Source organism: Cygnus atratus, chromosome 1, assembly GCF_013377495.2.
Source record: "Cygnus atratus isolate AKBS03 ecotype Queensland, Australia chromosome 1, CAtr_DNAZoo_HiC_assembly, whole genome shotgun sequence".
Lineage (NCBI taxonomy): Eukaryota > Metazoa > Chordata > Aves > Anseriformes > Anatidae > Cygnus > Cygnus atratus.
The window spans coordinates 68,480,739-68,505,351 of record NC_066362.1 but is presented as its reverse complement, the minus strand read 5'-3'; the positions used below and the strand labels follow the sequence as shown (position 1 = coordinate 68,505,351).

Here is a 24,613-nt window from a genome sequence, read left to right as displayed (position 1 = left end):
TTTTAAACAAAAACAGTTTGTCAATAATTGAGTTATGGATAACATTCACTGTAATGGAAAATTTATATGGTAGTAATAGAAAATAATCTTACCAGTAAAGTTGATGGGCTATTTGTATGCTCTGAAGAGAGCGATGCAGCAGGAGTTTTACTAGAGGGCTTTCAAGACTCCATTCAAACTTAAGCACCTTAACAGACAATAACAAGAATCACTTTCATGCTGATTTTGTTGTCTTTCCTTTATAATAAAATAAAATGAATCAGAAAGGACATTATCTCCAGTGAATAGTTTGAGCGAAGCAATCCAACTTATGGAGAATAACCTAGAAATGGAACGAGCAAAGAAACTTCAGGATGTAAGTGTCTACCATCATCTCTAAGACAGGCAGATATCATCCTGATTCTGGACATGTTAAAAGACATGCAAATATGCAGCCTTTAGTATATTGACATTTTAACCTGACTAATTGGTTTGGAAAATAAATTCTATCCAAAAAGTTACTTGTGAAACGAGCTGAGAAAAGTGAAATGTAACATAAGCATCCTACTCTGCTGAATGCTGTAAAGATGTGCAGGTTCCACTGCTTCACAGAGATGGATTATGTAGATGTGTGCATGCATGTATATTTATGTATCTATACAAATGTGTGTATGTATGTGCATGCATGTGTGTGTGTATGTGTATATATGTATATAAAATAAATTAAAAAAAAAAGAAAAGAACTCTGAAATGATGAAGTGTAAGTAATCCGTGTGTACAGGTGTATAGTGGTAAGAGGACAAAGATTTTGATTGGCTGGCTCCTCCTTAACTGCAGAACAGCACCTATTCAGCCATGAAGTAATTATTTTGAAAGTAACGGGCCCACTACTTGTAAAATATTAATTTCCAGTGTAAAGCAATGTACCTCTCTAAAGAGACTGTTCTATAACCAACCTGGTCTGGTTACTCTGTGCTGACGATGATTTTCCTGATATATGTGGTATTAAGAAAAGTGCAATTAATTGTAAAGAAACCTCTCATTCTTTGACTGCAACGAAGCCCAGCCCCTGGCCTGGCAGTCATAGCAGCATTTCTCTTGTTCACTTTTTCAGATGCTTCCAACCCCGATACCCCCCAACTTTTTTTTTTTTTTTTTCCAGCCATGGAAAAGACTTCTTGAAGTATATGGAAAAGTTCAATCAGCATGCCAAAACAAGTGCATTTTCTTGAGTGAAAAACAGTCTGTGCCTCAATCCTGTTAATTTAATCATTACATCAGATGATCAGTCTTTGTTATTTATTCCTCTTATAATGTATTAAGCTGAAAGAAACCAAAATGTTTAATGAAGTTATTGATCTGGACAGAAGATTTCCTTGGCTATCAATTTCTTTCTTACCTGAACCAGCTGTGGGAGGTATTCTAACAATTCATCATTTGACAGATTTTCTATTTGTTGGACTGCTATTCTGCGAATATCTTTATCTGGAAAACTAGAGCAAAACAAATAGATATCATTAAGAGGTACCAAGCCACTGTTGATGCACTGCAACCCTCTTGAGCTTTCACTGATACTATATACCAGAAAAACAGGTTTTCTCTCAAAATAGAATAGGAAAAAATCAATTCATTTGCCTTACTGTAACAAGAGTCAAGAAACACATAGCAGATAGCTTAATTGAATCGACCGTTACAATGCCACACAAGGATAAAAAACAGCCCACAACACTGATCTTCAAAACCTTTTTTTTAACCTGAAGTATCACGATAGAATTTCCTTTATATGTATCAAAATATAAAGGAAATTTCGTGTCCTCCCTTGATGTTCTTACTTACCTGAAATATGAAATTTCTGTGCAATAGAAACTCTTAACAGTCACTTGAAGACATATTGTTCTGAGCAACAACTTGAAAACTTGAAATTTTCCATAACAGAAGGGTTCATTTTAGATAAATTATTGGATCTGCTTGAAAGGCCTGACTTCTATGCTGCACTCGGCTACCACCTGTAGCACTTTCAACATCCTCCTCCTTCTCCCCCCCCCCCCCCCCATCCTTTTAGCAATGTGGCTCAGTTCAGATTTTAATATTTTATTTGTCTGTTATGGTACCTATTTGATGGTGTTTATAATACAGTGAATAATTGCTTGCATGATGCCAAGAGGGCCTTTATGGGGAGAGAGAAGGAATACTTTATAAATAAATTATCATGTTGGTCCCAAATTAGCCTATTTTACAAGAGTTATTTATTTATTTACTTATATGCTATAGGCAACCAATTAGCAATATGAAGTCTTTAATATCCACATGGCTATTTAGAACAAAACATAATTGAAGGAAGACTGCACATTAAAAAAATTAATCCCTTTCATATCATCCCATGATCTAATTTTGCAATTGCTCCAAAGGCCTCACTACCAAACTTACAGATAATATGGAAATTAGTCTTTCCCTTTACCTTCTCACCTGGTTCAACATGTTACTGAACAGCGAAATACGTTCTATGCTTAGCACCAAGTCAAGCAGAAAATATTAGTTACTGCTTGTCCTTATTAGCAGCCAAAATTAGAATATATGTAATGTTATGATGGGAAAAACTCCTACGTTTTTTCCAGCTACACAGAGAACAACAAAATTAGTTTAATCTAAATCTTCCCCAAAAAATCAACAGCTAACTTTTGATTTGTTTAGAATTAATTTGCCATAAATCAGAACTGAGATTATTTCTAAGTTAGCAAAAGTATTTACATGAAATGTGATTAGAGTAATGATGAGCTCAAGTTCATAGGCATTGTAGTGAAAAATCTACAGGTTATTTGGTTCAGGAAACACAGCACTTGTCACAATGATCTTGAATGAGGTTTGGGGTAATTTGTTGGCCTTAGTTACTAAGCTGTTTCCCTCAGCATGTAAATCTCAAGGTTAGCTTGAGGCTGAGTTGAATCTTTTTGAAGGAATAGGCAATCAATGTGTTTCCTTAACCATCTGACAATTTGCTAAATCCCAAATGTAATATCCATTGCTCTTTTGAATTTCAACATTGTTTAGGACCACAGGTATAGCAGAAAAATATTTAATTTGATTTGGTTTACCTTCTATATTTCTATTTGAGCGAACATTTAACATCCTCAGAAACACTGGAACTACAACAACTGGTATTACTTGGTGCTTATGCTACTCATGCACACATGCATCAGTTTATTTGCTGAAATCTAATAATGTGGTAAGGTCTAGAAGGAGTTCTGAATAAAAAATGCTGCGCTTCACATGCCTGGAAACTATTCTATCCTTGCAGTCCTGGGCTTGAGGGGGTTTCCAGTGAACAGTCTTGCAAAATTTTGAATGTTGCACCAAACCTGATCTCAGTAATACATTATTCTTGATTAGAGGACAAACAGGCTTTTCAGCTCTGTGGCTGACTGCAAGAAATCACTTTAGGCCTAAGAAAAACATCTTCATTGTTTGGATATTGGGGGCAAACCTGATTTCCAGGGCTTGCTACAATGAATATGTAATCATTTCTACATACTGAAAACTCAAGAAGCACAGAAGATGAAATGACTGTATCACAATGGATTCAATATTACAGTGTTTAGGGCACCCTCCTAAGAAGCAGGAGTTCATCTTAAGTATGTATATCTGATCAGTTTTTGAAAGGTTTTGAACCATAGACACCAGATTCCTGAAATGACCTATGAAAATGGCTTCTGAAGACAGAGATTCTGGCATCTCTCTCCCTAGCTGTTTTAATAATGTCAACAAAATATCTAAGAATTTAGCTAAAAATGCAAATTAAAACAAAAAACAACAACAAGCACTTAAAAATTATTGACTCTTTCTTTGCATAGTTATAAAATGTGATTGAAACTGGTAATTTTAATTCAGATTTCCAATTACTTTTAGTTGTGGTGTTCTTTTTTTTTGCTGTTTTTTGGTTTGTTCGTTTGTTTTGTTTTGTTTTTCCACTCCTTGAAAAACAAGCTATTGGTCAATAAATAAGTGAATAAAACTACAGTTTTTTACATCCTCATTCATCTGTTTGACTGCATTGTAACATATTGTAGCTTTCTTCTTTTAATAATTATATTTGTTTGTCCTCTCTTCAGGTAAAATAAGTTCTCCACCAACGGGGATTGTGACTTGTAAGTTTATCCCAGGTTTCTATTCTCAGGAATGCTACTGAAGAAAAAACAATATGTAAATGATGGTTGGTGTGTATAATCATCAGCAGCAGTTCACACTATGAGGAACTTCACTTTTCCCCTTCACAGCCTGTCTTGCAACTAGATTCTCCTTAACTTATTAAACTGATTTCCTTTGATATTTAACCTCAATAAACCTTTTGCTGTTTTGTACTTTCCTCCCTGCATGATACCAGTGATTGATAGCCATCCATATTATAACTTCTGTCTAAGTAGTTGTAAATTGCTGGGTCTCCCATGAGATTTTAAGATGGCTCCTGAAAAAGCTGTATTTTGAGCTGGATGAGTATACACTACAATTTCCTTTAGAAGTAAGAACAACTTTCAGTCCTTGATTCTTTTCATATAGATAGCCAGTAGGGAGCTATTTATCTAGCTGCACCTTTCAGCTAAATCAGATTCAAACAGAAAACTAAGCGCTGCTGAGGCATCCTGTGGATTTGTGAAATTCTCTTGAGATTTTGGCATCTGTCAGTGGTGGCTTTGATTGTAAATGAGAAATAGATGTGCATTTTTTTTAATTTATTTATTTTTAACAGATATATTTGTTGCGCTGCCTCAATGTCCTGTTTTTGGCTGGGATAGAGTTAATTTTCTTCCTAGTAGTGGGTATAGTGCTGTGATCCGGATTTAGGATAAGAATAATGCTGACACCACACTGACGCTTTAGTTGTTTTTGAGCAGTGCTTACACTAAATCAAAGACTTTTCAGTTTTACATACTGCCCTGCCAGTGAGAAGACTGGGGGTGCACAAGAAGCTGGGAGGTTGACACAGCCGGGACAGCTGACCCAAACTGACAGAAGAGATATCCCGTACCATACAGCATCATGCAGAGCAAAAATAAAAATTGGGAGGGTTGGCCGTGGCATCAGTTGGCAGGTGGTAAGCAATTTCACTGTGCATCACTTGCTTTATATATTTAATTATCATCATTACTATTATTATATTGTTATTATTTTCCCCTTCCTTTCCTATCCTATTAAACTGTCTATCTCAACCCATGAATTTTTACCTTTTTCTTTTGTTTGTTTTTGATTCTCTCCCCCATCTCACTGTGGAGGAGGGGAGTAAGTAAATGAGGAAATGGCTGTGTGGTGCTTAGCTGCCTTTGAGGCTAAACCACAACAATCAGATAAACCTATCCTGGAAGATATTTGTTAAGTAAATGGCACTGTACATTTCAGTACATTTTCTAGCACGTGAGGACCTCTGTAGAGAATAGAATGGCCTTTCATGATGAATTTTTTAGGTTAGAGGCTTATAACATGCCACATATTTCTGCAAATCCCTTTATATTTCTAGTATAAACTTTATGTTCTGTTGCGTTTTCAAAAAAGAAAGATTACAGTCCTAAGAAATACATTTTATTAAGTCTGTTAGAAACAACGAAGGCTGAGCTAGCAAACTTACTGGAATCAAGATACCAATTCAAACTCCAAAAAACTCTAAATAGTAAAGGATATCATGTCACTGACAGCTACAACCAGGCCTGGTGAGAAAGTATGGAGGAACTTTTAAAAATAATATGCAGGTAAGTTTTGAGTGACAGTTTAAGTATTTTAAAAGTAATTAGAAAAGAAATGTAAAGAATAACAATTAAGGAATCCCTTTAGTTTTAGCATTTCTGTTACAGATAACATCAGCAGGGCTTATTTGTTTTTTGATGGTGTTTTTTTTTATTCCTCTGAAGGCTTCTACAGAAAACACTATGCAAGCACATGAAAATTAGAAAATGGCAAGGCATAGAAGAAAGTATAGAAAGAGGAAAAAGAAACAGTATTATTAAAAAGGACATTGTGTTTTTGTAATTTTCAGTTGAAAGAAACTCATTGTGATATGGATTGTGAATCCTTCCCATTCCCACACACTTTAAAGAAAAAACTTTGTTATCAGTTGCAAAGTTGATGGTCTGACACACTAGCTCTTACGTTTTGCTGATCTATTGGTAGATGGATCTGTAGAATTTACTCATAGAAAGTATATTTTAAGTAATGTTCATATACAGTGTCTACAAGAAATTTTGTCTAAACAACTAATAATAGGTTTAAGATGTCACATATGGGAATCCATATCCTAGGAGAAAACAAGGGAAAGAAGAAACAAACAAAAAGTACTCTTCCATATGAAAACTGTGTGATCTAGAAGGTCCCTGCCACTGCAGAGACAAACTCTGTTCTTTGTTACATTAGAACAAAACAACAAAAAAAAATGGAAAACTATTATTTACATGTTTAACCATCTGATTAGATTGTACTTTTAAGTACAGAAATCATGCCATACCCTACATAGTAATCCCTTGCTGTTTTTCCTATTATAGCTGTCTATTGTAGTACTTTCATATTTATTGCCAAGCAAGCTAACAAAATTTTAAGGCAATGAAAAAAAAAAAAAAGGAATTAATCACATTCTTTTGCTTAATGTAAAGAGTTGACTATTCCTAACAAAGCATACATCCCCATATAAGTTATCACTAAATTTCATGTACATTACTACAAAGCAGTTTAATAAATTTATCAGTAGTATATTCAATGTATCAAAGTATAAATTTAAGTGTAGATTATTGTTTTGTTCTTTACTTCTTTGCATAAGCCCATGATTGCTCTCCACATTGGTATACAGCTATGGTCCTTTAAACCAAATAAGATGCAGGCAGGCAAGATATGCTTTAGCTGCAGCTGTTTGACAAATACTCAACTGGAAATTCAGTTGTAGACTTGCACTGAACAGTTCAAATTCATTTTAAAAACAACAACAACAAAAACAATGACAATCTGATTCAACACTTATAAAATTAATTTGGCTTTCAAAGATTTGTGAACCAAGTCTGGTTTCAAACTATCACATTTTATTATAATTACTGGTTAGAAAGTGAGTTTCATATACATTGGTATATAACCTAACGTCTGCAGCTCAACAGATATTCTGCTAAATAATATGAAAATGAACAGTAATACTTTGAGTGTCAAAGGCTAAGGGGTCCCATAACCAAAAGTACATTATTCCTGGCCAGGAAGGAGTAGGAGGGAGCCTAAATTCTTCTATTTGGGTTAATGAATTCATTTTGCCTTTCATTTTAGTTAATTTGAATAGCAAAATAACCTGACAAAAATTTACAAGTATGATTGCTTTATACATAGGCAAAACATTCATGTGCTAGCAATACATCAGATATGATAGCATTTCTAACACTGTCTTTGGCTTCTCTCTGTCATAAAGAAAATTCTCTGAATAAACAAGCACACTGGTGTCATTTCCCTGGCTAGTCTGCCATGCAAAGTAGATACAGTCAGAGAAACCTCTAATTCTGTTAAAATTTCGCTTTTTACCAAACCCAATAAGTGAAGTCAACAGTAAAATTCAGAGGCCACCAATAATCAATGCTGGGTATGAGGGACCACCTCCTATACCTTCTGCCTTTGGAAAAAAAATAAAATAAAATTCTGGCAATAGCTTATAATCACCCTTCCCTGAAATTAGTAGTAAAACTAAGAGTATAAAATCTTAATCTGCACTTCCCCATGCCAGCCTCTTCATCCCATCTTAATCAACTAAAGAAATACTCATTGTTTTTTTAAAATTGTTTTTTAAGTATTGGCTTCTAGGGCTTTAAGAATCAATGCACTCGATACAAGTCCTGGATGTAAGATTACTACTGAATTTCTCTGTGAAATGTACTATGATTGCGCTTCCAATTTATGAATGTTCTTCCTTTCCACAGAATAAATAAGTATGGTATCATTTGGCTGCCTCGAGATATGTCTGCAAAGTTGAAGAGCATAAGCAGAAGGAGAGACATGCCCAAAGAACAAGAAACATCTACTAAAGTGTACATTTAACTGTGTAGCAAACAATCCAGAAGTATCAGAATGCTGAAAAGAGAGCTTTAACTCAGATGCAGGATAACCAGGCTTGATCTGATGGGTCATGATACCTCTCCCTAAGCTCTCTGGCGTTGCCTTCTAACCCACACAATGAGTTAGCACCTCCAATAATTTTGATTTCTTTATCCTTGCAAATGTGATCTTGAGCTTAATCATTGAGATAGATGCTTATTTGTTCTGAGAATGGTAATTTAGAGTCACCAGCCCAAGGCTTGCAAAAGTGACTAGTGATTTTGAGTACCCTCCCTAAACAGTGTAAAGACGTAGCACATTCCTGAAGGAATTCAGCTTCTCTTTCAGACACTGCAGACTGAAGTCCCAGCAAAGGAACATCCAACATTCTGAGTGACTGGAAACTCTATTACTGTACTACTCACAATATGGTATTACTTCTATATGTCACAATTTACAACATAGAGATGAACTGTGGATCTCCTTGCTACAGAATGTCCTGGAAGTTCAATGTTTACATGGAATCCATTTTTATTTTGAAAAAAAAAAAAAAAAGTCATAGAATAAAAATATAAGAGGGCTATTAAACTTTAAAACCTCTCTGAGTTGCAGATTACCGGAAGACAGGGAAGTAGCATAATGTCTTTATGTTTGGTCCATTTTTGTTGTCTTTCCTAGGTTACCATCAGAGATAGGATGCACTAGACTCAATTTTGGTCTGATTTGGTGCAGCTGCTCCTGCATTCTTGCATTATGTTAAGGAAATGAATGCACAAAGATCAGCCCTAATTTGATTAACCTACCTATGATATGATAGTGATGGTAACACAAGTCCTTAAAATAGACACAAAATATAGAGTATTTCTTTTATATTCTGCTCAAGTTTTACAAGAACACAGACCTTTCAGCTGTGTCTCAATAATCACAAGAAATCAGAGATCTGTTCTGTTTATGATAGAAATCAGAAACTGAGCTGATGAATTGTCACAGCCAAGTATAATACAGGATAGAGATGAATGAACTTTCAAAAACATCTCAGTTATGGAGCTTACAATTCAAAGTCAGTGAAGGTAATGGTGAAGGGAGGTTGGATTGTATCCAGTGCTATTTCACTTTTCCAAACGATTGAAATCTGAGGAAAACAGAACCAAGACAAGAAACCTCAGAAATACTTTTATACAGAAAGTACTTCTCTCCTGCAACCCACTCTCTCAATTTGTGTATACATGTCTCTCGGCAGTTGAATCATGCAACCTAGACATCTCTGAAATTAGAAACCTTTAATGAAATGTAATCCCTCTGTTTCTGAAGGTTAGCTTCCCAGTTGTTCATGCACCTATAAAATCCTGGGGATATGTGGAAGACAGAATACTTTTTAAAAAATTTTTATTTTGTTAAAGATTTGTACTGTGATCCACAACTTTTCATAGTGTTAGTGTGAAGCAAAAAAACCCAACAGATTGATGTTATCTTTGTTGAGAAAGAAATTATAGGGACAAACAAACTAAGGTAATGATCAGAAGCCCTTATTCTTTGGCACCCCTGCAGGTGCCAGTGACACCCAACAGTGGCACCAGGAAAGACAAAGTGATGACATTTTTTTGTCTTTCCATCCCAGCAATCTTTGCCAGAATGAATAGCATGTATGCAGCATCCAGTACACACTGAGAAGCTTTGTGACAGACTGACTCATATTTAAAATCCTGTAAAGCACCTGACAGGGCTAATCTTCTGCACCACATCCCGATGCAGAGCTGCATCTTCGAGGAACAATCAAGCCCTTTGCAGAAATGCCTTTCATACAGGGTAACAAAATTTGACAAAAGGTCTGATCTGAAAGCCTGGAATGCTCTGATGAACTGTCTCAAACTGTCTTGCTACTCTGGGGTGTGGAAGACAACACGCTGCCCACATAATCCTTTCTATATGGATCTTCTATAAATTATTTTATAATTTTTCATAATTTAATAATGGTAAATAAAATCTTCCTAATATGCTCCAGACCCTGATCTTTCAGGATCTTTGCTTCCATCATTCCCACTAAACATAAGACATATACGCAAACATGTGAAATTTCTAATATTTCAGTTTGTTCTTATATAAAGCTGAGATGCAGGTATTCTTAGGAAATCACTTTCAGAGGGAAATATCAGTTAAAAGTTAGCTTTATATTATTAAATAACTACTTTTTTAATAATGTGGAGGTGAGTGTATACAGTCCTTTCTCCACAAGTGAAGTTCTAGGTGAAGTAATTTTTTTTCTCTAAATGTGCTATGTATAATATGGAACAGATTGCAAAGCAGGTGCAGCTTGTGCTTATCCAGACATGTAAGGGCCTGATAAACCAGATTTGCTCAGTCATTTCATCTGCAGGTTTAATGTTTTCACAGGTAGATCACTTAACACAAAACACCTCCCAGGCCTTTAGAGGAAACATAACTGCTAACAAAATTCTGTCCTCTGACACTTACTATTATTACATCATAGGTAAAACTATCCCAGACATCAGGAAAGCCTGCCAACAGACAATCAGCTCCTGGTGTAAAAAGTGGGGGTGGGATCACAACAGAGGTTACTCAAAGTATGGGGAACCGACTTCAAAGTTTCTTCTTCAAAAAGATGGGCTACCGGTGGGTCTGCACGTATTTACACAGTATCACTGTCTGGAAGCACAGTTTAGTCCTCCTTATCTCCCATTACTCACTTCATGTCTGCACAGTAGTTTGAAGATATGGAGTGCTATGTAAATGCTAAGTATTTGACTGATCACCTGCTACCAGAAACTGACTGAATCGGCTATACAGCATGAACTACTCTTTTTATTATCCTGAAAAATAGGAAATCTTCTCAGCCAAGAAGGCAGGGCCAGCATGTTCAATTTAAGGTTATCACAGGAGCTGCAATTACATCTTCACTTTGACACAGGGACAGAACCAAAAACACAAGCACTGAAACAAAGCATGACCCTATGCTGAGCAAATTGAAGTGCTGAATTAATCAGCAGCATGAGATCATTCTGCTTATCATTATTTTCCTACTTTGTTAATTTTCCCTTACCTGAAAGTCAGGAGCCCAAATGCCTCTAGAGGGTTAGAAAATCTCCATCTCCTCATGACAGAATACATTTCTGATACAGTTGTTCGATCCCAACTGGGTGCACTGCCCAGTACCAGAGGAAGGGAGCAATTTTGATTATTGCAGTAGTAACGATAAAACCATAAGATTCTTCTCTGTTGCTCTGAGAGTCTGGAAGAGAAGATTAGAAATTCAGTTTGAAATTAAAACCACCTGGAGCTTTGTGTAGCAACAAACTTTATTGTACTGGGGGGCCAAGTCATACAGAACACTGCTTTTCAGCTAAGTACATGTTTTCCTTGGGGTAGGATATCATTTTCTGCAGACCAGCTTTTATAAGAAAAGTGATACTTATACTCTGGGTCTGTCAGCCTTGGGTCATATAAAAATGAAGTGTCAAAAGACACACACATATGGTTATTTCACTTTCCAAGCACTCTCATTTTTCTTCTCCACTCTGTTGTTGGTGTTTGTTTGTTTTTACTGGGATTTTCTGACAGAGACAAAGAAGGTGCAGTCTTCACTGGATAAATTATTGTTACCTCCATCTGCTACACATCATCTCTAATTAAGTAGCGTAACAACTACACATACAACACTTCTAGTCATAGCTTTCATTCTTGCTTCCTTTGAGTAACACAGGCATGTCTATTTCTAGCATATTTGCAATAAAAATGGGGTTTAGGTACATCCATGCACGTACCCAGGAACATGACAGCACATGCTGAGATGGCTGAATAACGATGGTAAAACGGCCAGATAACACACAATATTTCACCATAATAACTGCTTCAGAATAATAAATCCTAGGTTTTGCTATCATCAGAAAACAGAAGAAGAAATCCCCTGTGAGAAACAAGCTCAGACAATCTCCTAAATTTGATATCAGAGCCTTCAAAAGCAAGCTTTGAAAGTGCAGAATGGTCTCCAGTTGACACAAATCATTACTGAAGCCAAGACAGACATCAGTTTTCTTGGTCATAGTTGATCAGACCGGTGATCGTCTACTTAGTAAGATAACTTAAATATGACCTTAAGCTGATCTGGATATTTCAGAGCAAGGTGTAAGAAACTTTGTAGAAGGCAGTAAGCAAATAGCTTATTTCCAGTCAAGTACTTCGTTATCTGAATGTGTATAAGCTGGGCTCAAAATCCAAGCATTTCCATACCTGTCAGTATCTTCTTCCTCCTATTTGCAATGATGTGGGGGCATTCTTAGCCAAAATAAGTATCATCAAATTCTCAAGATTGTGGCTTTCACAGCCTAGAGCAATGAGCTCCTTTGTGGTTCTATTTTCACCAAGCAACTTTTCTTTTTTTACAATTTTAAATTGCCAAACATTTGGAACAGAGAGTGGTAGAACAGAGATTTTTTTTTCTTTTCTTTAATGCCACAAGAATGTTTATTCCTTTCCTTTAGGAGAATAAGCTTATAAATGTATGAAGAAGAAGAAGAACCTACCCCTATGATAAAAATTCTGTCATGTCTTTTAGCAACCATTTCAAGAAAAGTATCATTTAAGCAGTCATTTTAAGAAACTGTGGCAGAATTCACAGCATGTCTATTTTGACAACAGATAGATGTTTCTCTCTGTGAAGAAGTCACACAGAAAAAGAGATAAAAGTAGGCCTAAGACTTATTGCCATCTTGTTTTCTTTTGTATTCAGATGGTTTTCTGCAGGACAGTTCAGCTAAAGGACCCCTTTTGTATGCTGACTTTAAGCAGGGACTGAAGCTTTCAAACAGCATCCTCCGAACTAGACAATCCGTTGTTCAGATTAAAGCAGCTAAAACCTCCACTGAATTTACAAAGGGAGATACGAAATCAATCGTTGTATTAGGTTTTCTAAATAATACATTTCTCCCTTTGACTTTGCTTTAGAGGCAATGCCATTTTCTCTTTCCATGTTTCTACAATAAATTAGATTAACATATTTTAAAGATTAGATTAACATATTTTAGAGGTTCAAGATGAAACTAAAGGTTAGGGTGTTTTTAGTTTTTATTTTTTTAATTTTGAGATTTTCATTTTATTTTCTTAGTTGTACTAAAAGTTTACACATACGTGTGATGCGACATTTAAGGTAAGCGGTAAAATTATTGTGTACATATAACATCTGCAGATTGTTATGCTACTAAGGCTATTTTTTGTCTAAAATGGGTTAAGATATAATAAACCCTATTCACTGATAAAAATGCAGCTCTTTGGGCTTTTTCATTTAACATCATTACGTCTATGCTTCCCTCTATATAACAGTTATTTTAAAATATATAGTCTTCTACTCAACACAAAGGAAAATACAGAAGAAAAAAATCTTACTTAAAACCTAAATAATTCAGTAGTTTTCATTTTGATAATTTTCTTTAATCCTTTTAGCTAAATGAAGGAAAACAGCTTCTGTGGAAGATTTCTGAGCTGCTGTTAATTATCACTTATTTTGTGGAGAAATGGTTAAAAAAAATAGTTTAAATGCTTCTGAGTGTTCGGAACATTCATGCTCAGTCCTAGAAAAGAACAAGACAAAATGGCAAAAAGAGAGTCAGGAAAGCAAAACAAAGATAGAAAACTCAAATTTCTGTTTCCCAGTTCCATTTCTCACTTTCTCTTCTGTGGGCAGACTAGTGAAGTGTGTAGTATTACTGCCTTTTTTTAGACCTGTACTATCTACCAGGCTCTAAGTAGCCATTTTAATCACAATTCACAGCAAAGGCAGTCTTGTGATGACTGGTAGGCAAAGTAGAGTCTTATTAGACAAGTGGCAAAAATGAAAAGAAAAAGGGAAGCAGAAACAGTAGAAAAGGTAGAAGGAAAATGATGAATGAAGGAAAGAAAGATGGCAGAAACGAGACTGTCATCTTCCTGGCTTCAGACCAGTCTGATCCTTCCACTGGGAGCCACTGTGCACAAGCAGGCTGTACTGTGTTCGAAGAGCCATTGTCCCAGATGGCTAGTTTTCTGGGGGGTTGTGTTTCCACCGCAGTGATCCTAAAAGAAATCAAAGGCTCACATCTCAATTGTTTTCAGAATTCAGCCAAAGCGGCTGGCAGTGACTAATTAACCCTCTTAGTCCATCCCCCCTGCTCCTCATGTGATTTGGTGGTGACGCCAAAGATCACATAATTTAGGGCCGTGAGGAGCACGAGCCATATGTTGAAGTTCACTTCCTTCATTTCCACTGACACCCTCAAGTGACTCACCACTAATCAACATCCAAAAGATGCTTGCCACAGGGACCAGCATTCTGAGAGCTAACTACCAGAGAGACAAGGGTTTGAGAGTCAGCTGCTGTGAAGACCATATGCCTCAAATAGCTACTGGGGAGACCTGTGTGTGTGTAATAGGAAGGGGTCCAAACACCATCAAGCAGAATATGGCTGTGAACATGAGGGCTTTTATGTCTGATCATCAGCAGCTGGGGAAAGAAGGAAGATCTGGAGCCAGCTACTAGATAAAATGAGCTCAACTTCTGGAGCAACTGATATTTTAATGCTAAAGATTTAGATATAAATATGTATGTTCATGGATATATTCTACTGGCAGACTTTGATCATGATCAGGCAGAGTGGAAGAACAGAATCACACTGTCTGTGCTGTCTATTTTTGTGAGAGTTCTGTGTGTTTGTGTATGTGCTGGTAAGGCACCGCCTTGTGTCTGGGCTGATTTGTGTGGTTAGGTGTTTGTCTGTACTATGTGTGCCTACCAGGAAAAAGCACTCCACTTCTCTAATGGCTGAACCTGGGGACACGAAGCCATGGCCACGTTGCATCCACAGTGCTATTGGATTTGATAGCCTGTAACAAGGACAGCCATGTGGTTGTCTGGTTTTAGCCATTTTCTCCTTTCTCTACCATAGGGTTTAGAACATTTTCTGTCTATTCACTTATTCCCTCTGCTTTCAGTAGAATGACTAAAAGGACAGCCTGTGAGAGCTTTCTTGTGTCTTCCATCCACGGACACTTTTTTATTTAAAAATCATATCTGAGACTTATAGGCCTGAAGCATCACCAGACGTGTTGTTACTGAAATGTTACCTAGATTTCTCCTTTTTTCTTGACACATGAAGTAAGGAAGAGAACCTGAGATTTCATGGTAATAATATGTTTGGAGACAAATATATTTTTAAAAACTTTAATAAAACTATCTTGACTAAGGAAGGTAAAAAGAATGCTTCTGATATTGGTACAACAGAAAATCGTAGGCTGTCAGATTCCGCTTGACCAGTAATTGCTTAATAAAAATAGACCTCCTTCAAACCCCCAAGTATGCCACCCTTCACCTTGATGATGCATTTGCTAGACCATCTTGACCACAAGATGGGATAACTGAAAACAACAAGCTGTGGGAAAAGCTAGGACTACCATTCTTTTTCCTCCAAGAATGTTATTGAACTTATTGAAGCCTTAGCAGCAGCCACTTGAATCTGTCTTCTGCAAACTTCCCAGCTGGAAAAAAAAAAAAAGGCATTCATGCCTCCTGTAAGTATTACCACCTCTAATGAACTTCTAAATAATTCAATGAATAATAAAGCATACTGTATGTTACAGTGTAACACTCTGTAACATCAGCTCCTGGGAAAGGAAGTGAAGGAAGCTATAGATTGTTATATAAATACAATAAAGCCAGGAGACAAAAAAATAAAAATAAAAAAGCCAATTAAAAATGACATGATTAGTTCTGGAAATTATCGTGAATGACCACAATCTCATTTGTTTCCTTTAAAACCTGAGAAACATCATCACAGACCAGATCATTGGTCTATCTCTCACCCAGTGTTTTGCCTCTGACAGCGGCAACCTGAGATGCAATTTAGGCAGGGCATGCCAGCCTGGCCACTTTTGGGGGTTTCTTCCCTTCATATTCCCAGAGAATTCAAAATTGTTGCATTAGGGATGTTATAGTCTCTACCCTTCCTTGATCTTTGTAATACCAGCTTATGAACCTGTTAGCCACAAACCTGTGGATAGCCTTTATGAATCTGATGGTATTGTCTACCTCCCCAGCTTTGTGCCAGTAGATTTTAGAGGTTCACCGCTGACTGCTTGAAGTACTTTCTTCCATTTATTGACAATAGATCTACTTCTGCCATGGGATATCCCTAGCTTGAATATTGCACCTTTCTTTCTTTCTTTTTTTTTTTTTTCTTCCTTGTCCACCACCATCATGATTTTGGAAATATTAAACACACCACTCTCTCTCAGCCTTCTCCTCTCTATATAAGAAGTCTCAGATTTTTTAGCTTTTAGCTTCTCCTGATTAGGCTACTACTTCATCCCTTTAAACATGTTGATTACCCTTCTCTGCCTTTTCCAGTTCTACTGTGTCCTTCCTGAGTTGTAGATGCAAGAACTACACAGCGTACTCAAAACACTGCCTTTCATGGTTTTAGATAGCAGTGAAATGACATACATTGGCTTCTCCTCTACACCCTTCTTGATGACACCTAGTATTTTGTTGGTGTTTTTGGTTGCTTCTGCACAGTGTACTCATGAGTTCAGGGAAATATCAGCAGTAATTCAAAGATGGATTTTCTGTGTTGTAGCTGCAGGTTTTGAATTCAGCGTCATGTACAGATGTCTTAGATAATTTTTCCTTAAATATATCCTTTTAAATTTACCCACACTGAAACTCACTTGCCATATTTTTTCCTGCTTATTTTTGTAAGGTCCTTTTGGATGTCTCCTCCATGACACAGCTTCTATCTGGCAGAGCTTAGTACCATCAGAGTTGGAGATTTCACCATACACTTCCTTCTCCACATCATCGATGGAGATACTGAATAAAATTGGTCCCAACCTTGAGTACAGAGGGACTCTACTGCTGATTACTCCATTCTGAAAAGCCACCATTAAATGTCCAAACTTTGTCTTTAACCAGTTTTACTCTATACCCATAAACACTTTCTTTAACAATCTGATGTGGAACCTCACCAAAGTGTCTTGAACATCCAAATACTTTATGTTCACCAAATCCCCCAAATCCATGCACCCTCTTACAACCTTCTAGAATAGCAGCAACAGGTTGGTGAGGCAGGTTTCTGTTTACAGAAGCCACACTGGCTCTTTGCTGACAGATTTCTCCATGCTTAGCTAAATGCTTAGTGATCTTATTTCTTCTCACAGAAGCCACCATTTTACTACAAACAGAGGTCAGATGCATTGACTTGAAGTACCCCAAATCATTTCTAGAGCACCTTTTGCAGGTGGGAATCATGCAGACAACTTGCCAGTGCCCTAGCACAGTGGCCATTTGTGATAAAATACTGTCCTCCCATTCATATTAGAAATAAAATAATAACCAGACCACAGACCCCATGAGTAATAAAAATAACTTTACATTATATTCTGTCTTTTTAAAAGATGAAGCAAACATTAAATACACTTTTTTTTTTAATTAAAAAAAAAAAAAGGAAATCAGCATAAAAAAGCCTTCGCAGATATATCACACAGAGAGCTAGACTGGCTTTAAGTTATTTAGTTATTGCAAAACTGATGTATCTTTTGAACTTTGATGAAAGATTAATTTAAATAATTAACTGTGACTGGTGTAATGACTTTCCATAACTATTTATGTTCCTAATGCCACTCGGATTATATCTAAAATTCTTTTATATAGTACATAATCCTAATTGCTTATGTAACCTGAGCATACTTCCTCAATATATACAGCGCATTTTGTTTCACTTTGTCTTTATTTGTATTCTGTTTAAAGCTAAACTTTGCATACTTCTTTCCTTGTTTAAAAAGAACCTAATACAGGTTGTTTTAATGATTATATGCTATTACTATAGCTTATTAGTCTGAGTAAATTATCAATAGGGAATAGTGATTTTCACTGAGTCTAAAGATTTTCATTTTAATACTGTTATAGACTTGTCACATCCCTTGAAAATCTTATCTTTTGAATCAAAAATTGGTTTCTCCCCTCAAAGACATGAAAAGATATAATGATAGAGAGGTAAAAACAACCCTTTTCTAAAACAGTAAAGTACACTGCCACTTCCAGGGGCTTATTTAGGCTTTGCTGTGATCTATTCTCTCATTTAGAGGTACTACTTCTCAAATCAATCATATTATGCTCCTTCAGAGAAAAAAAAAATTTAAAGAAGTGGACTCATTTAATTGTGATCAATAGAATAAGTACTTCAAGCAAAGATTCAGCAGAACTAGTTGGGTAGAACTTACAGCAAGAGAGACTGTGCCTGTGAAAGTCTTGCAATATGCTTCAGGCACTCTTTGGTTGGCTCTTCAAGATCATCCTTTTTCTCTTCAGGTTCAGGTTTAATGAACTCCAAATTAGTTTCTGGAAAGTCAATCTTTATTAAAAAAAAAAAAAGACAAAAAAGACAGAAGTCCTTTTAGCGATACGTATTCTCAGATACATCTGTTAATAAATGTCATCCTGGATTTGTACAGGAAGCATACAAAATATGAGAGAAGAGGAGGTAACTCTCTGAGGAGGTTCACTGCAAGTAATACTTTACTTAGAGAAGTTGGTGATATACCCAGCCCACGAAAATCAGTGGGAGCTTTGTCTCTGACATTCTTAAGAGAATTTAATCCACTGTATTTCAATTTTATTAGAACTACATGTACTCAAGGCTGAAGTTGTTTTTTCCTTCCTCCCTCCCTCTCCTGCTTTTTAATGAGATAGGTCTTAAATGAAAAGCATCCATTAGATTTTTTTTCAAAAAAATATAAAACTCCGATATGCAGTTTAACAGCTTAAGAGATGGGAATCAGATTCCTGATATCAGTTCCTGATGCTCAATTTCATATATGTTGTATAGTATCTACCAATATTTCATTCTTTGCACTTTCACATGGGCATCAAATATTTAGGAAAATGTTTTTAAGATACAGAGAAAGAAAACATTCCACCAAAATTATGAATCTTGAGGTCACGGTAATCTGAAAATGTAGGTTGTTCCTTAAAATCCAGTTCAATTTGCACATCCCATTTTGGTTTGCTCACATCATAATCTCTTATCTATATATTTTCTATATGTATATACATTAGATATGCATCACTCATCTAAAGGCTAACAAAGTTTTTCTCTACAAAATGTAAGTGTCATGTTGGGCACATCAGAAAAGCAATCTTTATGGCAGTATTTCCAGTAAGTTCACAAATCACTATACTGTCACTTATATGGCAATAACTGAGAAGGGGATGGGGAAATGAGAGACCCTCCTTTCCCGTTCCTTTCAGCAGAGAAAGATGATAACTGAGTAGCCATTTACTGTCTGGACTTCCTTTATTATTAAGAGAAAGAGCTGTTCTAAGTCATCTTCTTGGCCCGAACTCCTCAGACTAGAAAATCCCCATTTGCTTGTCTATTAAAAATAGGGTATTTTTAGACCAGATGAATTTATCTGTATTATCTGTTCTTTTACATGTCATTTGCTAACAGTCATTTCAGCTTTTTAATACGGAAAGCAATTGGCTTTGCCCTCAAAGTATCCACTTGCTAATTTAACTTGGAAAGGTGACAAAACTACCAGGCAGACTACCAGGCATTTTCAGTACTGGGAGCACCATTCTGCCAGAGTTTGTGGGTTCTCAACATGTAGTCATGGAGGGAGAGCTCTACTGCCATTTGTTGACAATTTGCTTGTAGTTGCTTCCTTTACACTAATTGCAAGCTGTATTTTACACTTACAATTGCACACAGTTCAGTAGTACCCAGAACTAAAGTTCAGATTTGAAAAGCCATCTGCAAGTCATGTAACTAGTCAGCAATTTTTGTCAAAAGTATTTTTGGAACCAAAATTATATTAATAAAAAATTACTGCATGAAAATCTTCCATAGCTCTCAGAGGTGTCATTCTATGTACAAATTATCATACATATTTGCCACTGTGCAGCATTATAATTTTCATCCACTAAGATTAACATGCCCTCTCTGAGCAGCTATAGTAGAAATAGGATTTCTAATTTGTGTGGTCTTTTTTTTTTCAGTTTGTTGGAAAAAAACTTTTCTTAGCTTTTTTATTTTCTTACCTGCAACGTTACTGAAGTTGGTATATCAGTACTGCAGATGCCTGGGGTAATCATTGATGCTGGAAGTATGCTGTCCAACTTCATGCTAAGAAGCACAGTTCCATGGATGAGCCGCCTGGACACAGACAGAAATACTGCCTCAGTACTGGAGGTGAACTGGGTTTACTGAAATCACGTCTAAAAATATAGAACCGGACAGCTTAAAGGACAAGTGAAAGGATAACAAACCTTTCATCTTTATGTGGTTAGTACAAATCTGGTCAAGATCAGTAGTGGTTGTACACTGGTGGCCTGTCTGCCATAATGCTATCTATTTAGTTGCAGGGATTGTGGCACAGATCAAGCTGATGAGAAATTCCAGATCAGCTCTGTACTTTACCATTGACTTCCTGCATGACAGGGGTTGTCATTGAAGCTAGGTATAAAATGAGGATAACACCATATTCCTATCTCAGTATTTCACTTTGGGAACAAATACGGTAGAGACTGTGAAGTGTCAACATACTATGTAAGGTGGAGGGAATGGAGGGCAGCATACATTTAATTCCACAGAAAGAAGAAACTCATGACAACCTACTGCGACCAGAATGAATCCTGCTGATTTTATCAGTCAGAATGTGTAAATGGAAGGGAAGTAGGAGTACAGCTTCAGCCTTCAACAATCTGGAAGGAATTTGAATGGGGTGGTTTGTACCACATGCACATCTGTTTTTTGGACAGATAAAAGATTATGGTCTGAAGTACCTATCTGAGCACTACGTGCACGATAAAGCCCTATCAGAAACAGGCATACATGTAGTCTGCAAATAAGAAAAACAACACAATTTGGCAGGTCAACACAATTCACTCCAGAAAACCTGAATACAATCAGAAAGTTCAGGTGTAAATTCTAACGATAACTAATCCACTCAAATTAAGAATGCAGTACCTGGATACTATACAGTACACCAGATTTACCCTCTAATTTGTCTACATCTTAATGGTTAGTTAGGATAAATTCAGAATTTTGATACGTTGAACATCTCTTCTTTTACTGGCAAATTTTATTACTATTATTCCAAGCACTGCTCAGTCAATGAAACTGTGAGAGAATGGGCTAGACTGTCTTCTGCCAACTCTAACAAAAACACAGCCAGGTAGACGAGTTTTGAGTAAACAGCTTTTTACCAGAGATGAGGATGTTAGAGGAAAAAGAGAACTCAGACGGACTTTCTGATCCCAGCATGAGTTTGCATCATTGCTGGAAAAAAGTACATTTTTGAATTGCATACTAAAATAAATTTTTGCAAAGTCATCTGAAGAAGAAACAGGGGACTTCTGCAAAGTCATTTTTGTGATTCAACACTTGGTGCAAACCTAACTTAGGGCTAATTTTTGTTTTTCACTTCTGAACCTATTGATGTCATAAGTGCAAACATTTTATTTTATTGTGAAATACAGCTCGAGAGGATTAAAGACAAAGCCATTTTCTAGTTTCTTTTGCAGCTGTAGGCAGGCATATTTGCAGGCGAAGAGAGGCAGGAAAAGGAACTGTGATGCGAAGAAGATACCACTTGGGGAAAAACAGTTTGTGATACGAAGTTTTTCACACTCAGCCGATGTGAATGTGGAAGTGATCAATGGTGGTTCAAAGCTGTTTTCCTGTGATGCTTAACTGGAGTCACATCTCTTTGACCATCCCCTTGTGGATGGAGTCACATCTCTTCAACCGGTCCCTTGTGGACAGAAGTTTAAATGATAATTCGAACTAATTACCCCTTAAGTTAGCAGGGAGAGGAGTAGCTGAGAACTGAATGAACATGAAGACTAAATTATCCTTTTGAGTTCTCTTTATTGCTAATCACTTTTATATCATGCTCTAAAACCATAGGGGGCTTTAAAGAAGAATATAGACGGTAGATTTTTTTTTCCAGGGAAACCTGAAAATCTGTATAAGCAAATACAAGAAGTACCACAGACCTCAGAGGCACTGTATGTGTGTTTAATTGAGACATTTCCTGAACTCATTATTACAGCTCATTTGTACCGAGTACAGTTGTGGCTAAAGACTGTCCTGGAAAGTAAGGAACAATTGGTAGGTGGACTTCTCCAGTCCCAGAGAAGCACCAAAGAAAGCAGAATGCTTTCAGAAGCAGAAAGACTAAGAATGCTCATATGTTAAAGCAGATGAGAGGACCATGAGTAAAACCAAAGACCACTGAAACAGTATGGAGGTACTATCTCCTAAGAAAAAACTGAACTAGTTTTAAAAAAAGATATTTATACCTCTATACAAAATACCCTAATTTATGTCTACAAATAAGTGAATAACTAAAGTTGTAAATCACTCTTTAGACCAAGGCGAGTCAATAAACACAGGCAGTATTTTTAAAATGTGTGAAGAGACATTGACTACTGAAATGTGACATATTTTCAGGTGCAGCTTTCCCTAGCAATCTTTGGGGAACTATATGCACTACACAGATAATACTCTTCTTTTGGACACAAAAACAGAACAATAACAAATAGCCTCATGAGTGAATGAAAGTTACATTATATTTAGAAAAAGGAAAAGAGGCAGCAGAGTGTGTAGGATCCGTTCAGAAAATGAAGGAGCCAGCATCATGAGCGTTATAGCCATAATCTTTTCTGAACAGACTCCTCTCTCTGCTGTCTTGGACTGATGATCTCAGGCAGGTCACTCCCCATTTTTCCTAACAGTTTTCTCATCTAAGTGAGGACAGTAACACTGATCTTTGTAAAGTGATCACAGTCATGGGTGATGGTTTCCATGTAGAAACTGGAAAAATTCTCTTCAGCATAAGGCCCATAAGAAGGTGAATAAACAAGTGCTGCCTTGTGTCTGCTGCCATTTATTTATTTATATTCTCACACAAAACCAGGGCAGGTAGAAACCTCTGGAATTCCAGATTCCCAGATCTTGTTTCCAACAGGAGCTAAAATAAACTGCCAATCTTATCACAGAAGAAGAGGACACTACAATGGAAGGACAACACAAGGCACTCCATCTTATAAATTCAACCTGGTGTCCTAAATTCACATGGGAGACCTCATTCACCACACCCAGCAAGAGGAAAATTTTGTTGCCTGTTTTGCCAGTGCAAAATAAATCATGTTGTTAGAATCAATGAACTCAGAGCAATGGGCACTGTGAGAGACATCACAGCTCCCAAATTGCCCCATATGATGGATTCCTGATTTGTTAATTAGCTCTAGATTGCTAAACTATTCAGCCCAAGAGACAAACACATTTTTCTGACATGAAGGAATGGAAAATTGGCACTCTGGTTTGCAAACACTTTTGAACTGACTCTTGAAACTAAGATTTCTTGATACAGGAACATCATCAAGCGCCTTATTGATTTATGGACAGTTGATAAAGATAAGAAATGTGAATATGGAGGCTCACCAACTGGACAAGTCAGAAGCCATCATCATTGTTACTGTGTTCATTCACAAAATGTATATAACGTTAGAGTGGTGTGACTGTTTAGACAAGATATACCAGGAAAAAGAGGACAAAATATGGTGCAAAAATAATGCAATTATCCCCAAACCTGACATAATAAACCTCAGAAATTCAGAGGTAAATTTAAAGGAAATCCAAAGCTGCTGTGCTAAAAAGAAGCATATTTTATGGCCTAAGAAGTGTTAATTCTGCACTGGAATGATATCATGAAATAACAATTCTAATTACATGTACTCCAACATTCTAGAAAACTCACATTAGAGATATAATTTTCCTTTGCAAAGAAATGTTATATGTCCTACAGACATTTACAAGGAACATATCTTCACACCACAGATTTTCTAGCTTGACTAACTCCCATAAGTCTGAAGACAGTGAATATTGCAACTGGAAAATTATCAGATTACTCCAGATTAAAACAAATTTGAGGCTGTGTTCTTAATTCTTTCTAATTTTGTGCCCCAAAACCTAACATACAAAACAAGTTTATGAGCAATAATTTTAATGTAGACAACTACACCTAGGCAAAGACTGGAGAAAATTTGCAGGATGTCAGTTTTGTAAAGAATTACAGAGAAATGTGCAGAAGCATGCAAGGCTGATTAGAAGAAATACTAACATATATTTGACAAATGGTATAGTGGCTATTCTCTATCCATCAGCTAGTATACCTCTCTTATCCATTGATCTGTAAAGGGACTTTGACATAGAATGGCTTGGTTTGGAAGAGAGCTGGTCCTGCCCAAAAACATGAGAAGCTTTCTCTGCTTCTAGCCAGAGATGAAGGGAACTTGCATACATTAATAGCTAAAATAAATTCAGTTTTTCTTAATCTTCAGTTCAGACTAAATATAAAGAATTATAGTATGAATGATTGAAGACACTATACAATGAAAATAGCCATTTTTTGAGAGAAAATAGGTATCAAGGAAGGAAGGAAGGAAAGAAAGGTATTTTAAAAGCATCTGAATAGATGCTCTCTGTCCTTATCTTTCCTGATCCTAAGAAGAATGGCTCAGTGACTAACTGGAACAATGATTTGAACAAGG

At 36.4% G+C, this 24,613-nt stretch overlaps 1 protein-coding gene across 1 annotated transcript in view; it reads right to left on the bottom strand.

The window, feature by feature from the left end:
* The window catches only part of PIK3C2G (phosphatidylinositol-4-phosphate 3-kinase catalytic subunit type 2 gamma), a 211,816-nt gene that overhangs the window by 114,321 nt on the left and 72,882 nt on the right, over nucleotides 1-24,613 (bottom strand). The window contains 5 exon segments of the mRNA XM_035550834.1: nucleotides 93-187; nucleotides 1,379-1,472; nucleotides 11,075-11,263; nucleotides 18,277-18,407; nucleotides 20,096-20,210. Coding sequence (XP_035406727.1) covers nucleotides 93-187; nucleotides 1,379-1,472; nucleotides 11,075-11,263; nucleotides 18,277-18,407; nucleotides 20,096-20,210 — 624 coding nt within the window.